Source organism: Oncorhynchus keta, unplaced genomic scaffold, assembly GCF_023373465.1.
Source record: "Oncorhynchus keta strain PuntledgeMale-10-30-2019 unplaced genomic scaffold, Oket_V2 Un_contig_26436_pilon_pilon, whole genome shotgun sequence".
Taxonomy (NCBI): Eukaryota; Metazoa; Chordata; class Actinopteri; order Salmoniformes; family Salmonidae; genus Oncorhynchus; species Oncorhynchus keta.
The window spans coordinates 476-6,143 of record NW_026284969.1 but is presented as its reverse complement, the minus strand read 5'-3'; the positions used below and the strand labels follow the sequence as shown (position 1 = coordinate 6,143).

Here is a 5,668-nt window from a genome sequence, read left to right as displayed (position 1 = left end):
GACTGTAATAACAGACTGAGCTGTCAGACAGGAACACATGGACTGTAGTAACAGACTGAGCTGTCAGACAGGAACACGTGGACTGTAGTAACAGACTGAGCTGTCAGACAGGAACACATGGACTGTAGTAACAGACTGAGCTGCCAGACAGGAACACGTGGACTGTAGTAACAGACTGAGACATTAAGGGTGCAACATGAGACAGTTCATTGGACAACAGATTTCAAATCAGACCAATAAAACCCAGAGAAATACAGGAGCAGTGTTTTTATTTGTCTAATAATAAACTATTTTACAAATCTTCCCCGTGTTCAGCGGCTGTGCGCTTCACAAAGTCTGTTCTCTAAGAGTCCTCGTCGTCAGCCTCTTTTCGAGCGACAAGCCCTTTTCCTGAATGTTTCACACTTCTTGATGTAGAGATACAAAGTGGACACAAGAGGAAGAGTCGGTCATCGTGTATTTTGGTGAAGAGGAGAGAAGGCCTGCAAAAAAAAAAAAAAGGCCTCCCACTAACTTTCCCAAAAGTCAGTTTCTCAGAAATCCACAGTTGAAAGATTCTGTGGAATCAGGAGGGAACAAATAAGGACGTGGAATCCTCCAAAACAGGGATTTCTGGGAAAAAAAACTGGGAAAGTCTCTGGAATTTTGCAACCCCGGGAGAAGAAAGATGTGGGGTTTTTGAGGTCAGATGCGTCGACCTCTGGGATCCTTTGTGGACTCCGTCTGAGGGAGGAAGAGGAAACAGACAGACTGTCAGTTCATCAGATCACCTCATCAAACCAACATCAACCCTGTGTTCAGTTCATCAGATCACCTCATCAAACCAACATCAACCCTGTGATCAGTTCATCAGATCACCTCATCAAACCAACATCAACCCTGTGATCAGTTCATCAGATCACCTCATCAAACCAACATCAACCCTGTGATCAGTTCATCAGATCACCTCATCAAACCAACATCAACCCTGTGATCAGTTCATCAGATCACCTCATCAAACCAACATCAACCCTGTGATCAGTTCATCAGATCACCTCATCAACCAACATCAACCCTGTGATCAGTTCATCAGATCACAGCATCAAACCAACATCAACCCTGTGATCAGTTCATCAGATCACCTCATCAGATCACCATCAACCCTGTGATCAGTTCATCAGATCACCTCATCAAACCAACATCAACCCTGTGATCAGTTCATCAGATCACCTCATCAAACCAACATCAACCCTGTGATCAGTTCATCAGATCACCTCATCAAACCAACATCAACCCTGTGATCAGTTCATCAGATCACCTCATCAAACCAACATCAACCCTGTGATCAGTTCATCAGATCACCTCATCAAACCAACATCAACCCTGTGATCAGTTCATCAGATCACCTCATCAAACCAACATCAACCCTGTGATCAGTTCACCAGATCACCTCATCAAACCAACATCAACCCTGTGATCAGTTCATCAGATCACCTCATCAGATCACCATCAACCCTGTGATCAGTTCATCAGATCACCTCATCAAACCAACATCAACCCTGTGATCAGTTCATCAGATCACCTCATCAAACCAACATCAACCCTGTGATCAGTTCATCAGATCACCTCATCAAACCAACATCAACCCTGTGATCAGTTCATCAGATCACCTCATCAAACCAACATCAACCCTGTGATCAGTTCATCAGATCACCTCATCAAACCAACATCAACCCTGTGATCAGTTCATCAGATCACCTCATCAAACCAACATCAACCCTGTGATCAGTTCATCAGATCACCTCATCAAACCACCATCAACCCTGTGATCAGTTCACCAGATCACCTCATCAAACCAACATCAACCCTGTGATCAGTTCATCAGATCACCTCATCAAACCAACATCAACCCTGAGATCAGTTCACCTCATCAAACCAACATCAACCCTGTGATCAGTTCATCAGATCACCTCATCAAACCAACATCAACCCTGTGATCAGTTCATCAGATCACCTCATCAAACCAACATCAACCCTGTGATCAGTTCATCAGATCACCTCATCAAACCAACATCAACCCTGTGATCAGTTCACACTGCTTTGAACCAAGATCAATCCAGCCTTGGGGAGAAACATCTTTCTGTCAATAAAACACACAAACCTTACCTATCATATTATCGTGAAGTAGCGCTGGTAACCGCGGTAACGGCTGCTGTTTGCTCTCTGGGGGCTGTTTACTTAACGATAAGGCCCCTCAGGCTAGCTACTGACTAACTGTGTGGAGGGGGGTAGGGAGGGAGGGAGGGAGTTTGGGGTGGTTCTTGGAACGGGACCAAAATAGCACTACATTTCCAATACAGGACTAACCCATAGACCAGGACCCGTAGGACTAACCCATAGACCAGGACCTGTAGGACTAACCCATAGACCAGGACCCGTAGGACTAACCCATAGACCAGGACCCGTAGGACTAACCCATAGACCAGGACCCGTAGGACTAACCCATAGACCAGGACCCGTAGGACTAACCCATAGACCAGGACCCGTAGGACTAACCCATAGACCAGGACCTATAGGACTAACCCATAGACCAGGACCCGTAGGACTAACCCATAGACCAGGGCCCGTAGGACAAACCCATAGACCAGGGCCCGTAGGACTAACCCATAGACCAGGACCTGTAGGACTAACCCATAGACCAGGACCCGTAGGACTAACCCATAGACCAGGACCCGTAGGACTAAGCCATAGACCAGGGCCCGTAGGACTAACCCATAGACCAGGACCCGTAGGACTAACCCATAGACCAGGACCCGTAGGACTAACCCATAGACCAGGGCCCGTAGGACTAACCCATAGACCAGGGCCCGTAGGACAAACCCATAGACCAGGGCCCGTAGGACTAACCCATAGACCAGGACCCGTAGGACTAACCCATAGACCAGGACCCGTAGGACTAACCCATAGACCAGGACCCGTAGGACTAACCCATAGACCAGGACCCGTAGGACTAACCCATAGACCAGGACCCGTAGGACTAACCCATAGACCAGGACCCGTAGGACTAACCCATAGACCAGGACCCGTAGGACTAACCCATAGACCAGGACCCGTAGGACTAACCCATAGACCAGGACCTGTAGGACTAACCCATAGACCAGGACCCGTAGGACTAACCCATAGACCAGGACCCGTAGGACTAACCCATAGACCAGGACCCGTAGGACTAACCCATAGACCAGGACCCGTAGGACTAACCCATAGACCAGGACCCGTAGGACTAACCCATAGACCAGGACCCGTAGGACTAACCCATAGACCAGGACCCGTAGGACTAACCCATAGACCAGGACCCGTAGGACTAACCCATAGACCAGGACCCGTAGGACTAACCCATAGACCAGGACCCGTAGGACTAACCCATAGCAATCTGGTCAACAGTAGCGCACTATCAAGGGAACAGTGTTTACCTGGCCATTTGGGACTGTAACTGCTATAGTGTTTACCTGGCCAGTGTAGTGTGTCTGTACTGTAACTCAGTCATGATGTGTCCAGGTGTAACCTGTCTGTACTGTAACTCAGTCATGTAGTGTCCAGGTGTAACCTGTCTGTACCGTAACTCAGTCATGTAGTGTCCAGGTGTAACCTGTCTGTACTGTAACTCAGTCATGTAGTGTCCAGGTGTAACCTGTCTGTACTGTAACTCAGTCATGTAGTGTCCAGGTGTAACCTGTCTGTACTGTAACTCAGTCATGTAGTGTCCAGGTGTAACCTGTCTGTACTGTAACTCAGTCATGTAGTGTCCAGGTGTAACCTGTCTGTACCGTAACTCAGTCATGTAGTGTCCAGGTGTAACCTGTCTGTACTGTAACTCAGTCATGATGTGTCCAGGTGTAACCTGTCTGTACTGTAACTCAGTCATGTAGTGTCCAGGTGTAACCTGTCTGTACTGTAACTCAGTCATGTAGTGTCCAGGTGTAACCTGTCTGTACTGTAACTCAGTCATGTAGTGTCCAGGTGTAACCTGTCTGTACTGTAACTCAGTCATGTAGTGTCCAGGTGTAACCTGTCTGTACTGTAACTCAGTCATGTAGTGTCCAGGTGTAACCTGTCTGTACTGTAACTCAGTCATGTAGTGTCCAGGTGTAACCTGTCTGTACTGTAACTCAGTCATGTAGTGTCCAGGTGTAACCTGTCTGTACTGTAACTCAGTCATGTAGTGTCCAGGTGTAACCTGTCTGTACTGTAACTCAGTCATGTAGTGTCCAGGTGTAACCTGTCTGTACTGTAACTCAGTCATGATGTGTCCAGGTGTAACCTGTCTGTACTGTAACCTGTCTGTACCTGTAACTCAGTCATGTAGTGTCCAGTCATGTAGTGTGTGTAACCTGTCTGTACTGTAACTCAGTCATGATGTGTCCAGGTGTAACCTGTCTGTACCGTAACTCAGTCATGTAGTGTCCAGGTGTAACCTGTCTGTACCGTAACTCAGTCATGTAGTGTTCAGGTGTAACCTGTCTGTACCGTAACTCAGTCATGTAGTGTCCAGGTGTAACATGTCTGTACTGTAACTCAGTCATGTAGTGTACAGGTGTAACCTGTCTGTACTGTAACTCAGTCATGTAGTGTCCAGGTGTAACATGTCTGTACTGTAACTCAGTCATGTAGTGTACAGGTGTAACCTGTCTGTACTGTAACTCAGTCATCATGATGTGTCCAGGTGTAACCTGTCTGTACCGTAACTCAGTCATGTAGTGTCCAGGTGTAACCTGTCTGTACTGTAACTCAGTCATGATGTGTCCAGGTGTAACCTGTCTGTACTGTAACTCAGTCATGTAGTGTCCAGGTGTAACCTGTCTGTACTGTAACTCAGTCATGTAGTGTCCAGGTGTAACCTGTCTGTACTGTAACTCAGTCATGTAGTGTCCAGGTGTAACCTGTCTGTACTGTAACTCAGTCATGTAGTGTCCAGGTGTAACCTGTCTGTACTGTAACTCAGTCATGTAGTGTCCAGGTGTAACCTGTCTGTACTGTAACTCAGTCATGTAGTGTAACCAGGTGTAACCTGTCTGTACTGTAACTCAGTCATGTAGTGTCCAGGTGTAACCTGTCTGTACTGTAACTCAGTCATGTAGTGTCCAGGTGTAACCTGTCTGTACTGTAACTCAGTCATGTAGTGTACAGGTGTAACCTGTCTGTACTGTAACTCAGTCATGTAGTGTCCAGGTGTAACCTGTCTGTACTGTAACTCAGTCATGTAGTGTCCAGGTGTAACCTGTCTGTACTGTAACTCAGTCATGATGTGTCCAGGTGTAACCTGTCCATACTGTAACTCAGTCATGTAGTGTCCAGGTGTAACCTGTCTGTACTGTAACTCAGTCATGTAGTGTCCAGGTGTAACCTGTCTGTACTGTAACTCAGTCATGTAGTGTCCAGGTGTAACCTGTCTGTACTGTAACTCAGTCATGTAGTGTCCAGGTGTAACCTCAGTCATGTAGTGTCCAGGTGTAACATGTAGTGTCCAGGTGTAACCTGTCTGTAACAGTCATGTAGTGTCCAGGTGTAACCTGTCTGTACTGTAACTCAGTCATGTAGTGTCCAGGTGTAACCTGTCTGTACTGTAACTCCATGTAGTGTCCAGTGTAACCAGGTGTAACCTGTCTGTACCAGGTGTAACTCAGTCATGTAG

The 5,668-nt window shown here is 46.9% G+C and overlaps 1 protein-coding gene across 1 annotated transcript; it reads right to left on the bottom strand.

Annotated features, from left to right (window-relative positions):
- Positions 1-252: 252 nt before the first annotated feature.
- On the bottom strand, positions 253-5,019 carry LOC127922617 (LWamide neuropeptides-like). Its single transcript, XM_052506437.1, has 6 exons — positions 4,849-5,019; positions 3,510-4,313; positions 1,826-3,463; positions 1,166-1,781; positions 1,078-1,121; positions 253-1,034 (listed from the first exon to the last, which is right to left on the bottom strand). Exons 1-3 carry the CDS (start codon positions 4,980-4,982, stop codon positions 2,323-2,325), a joined length of 2,079 nt encoding a protein of 692 aa, XP_052362397.1. The 5' UTR covers positions 4,983-5,019; the 3' UTR covers positions 253-1,034; positions 1,078-1,121; positions 1,166-1,781; positions 1,826-2,322.
- Positions 5,020-5,668: the final 649 nt, after the last annotated feature.

Bases quoted from the DNA above. Each gene is read 5' to 3' on its own strand.
- LOC127922617 (XM_052506437.1), bottom strand. From the start codon at position 4,982: ATGACTGAGTTACAGTACAGACAGGTTACACCTGGACACTACATGACT. The intron at 4,314-4,848 runs GTTACAGTACAG...AGGTACAGACAG, and splicing joins CCTGGACACTACATGACTGA to GTTACAGTACAGACAGGTTA. The intron at 3,464-3,509 runs GTACAGACACAC...TAGCAGTTACAG, and splicing joins CACATCATGACTGAGTTACA to TCCCAAATGGCCAGGTAAAC.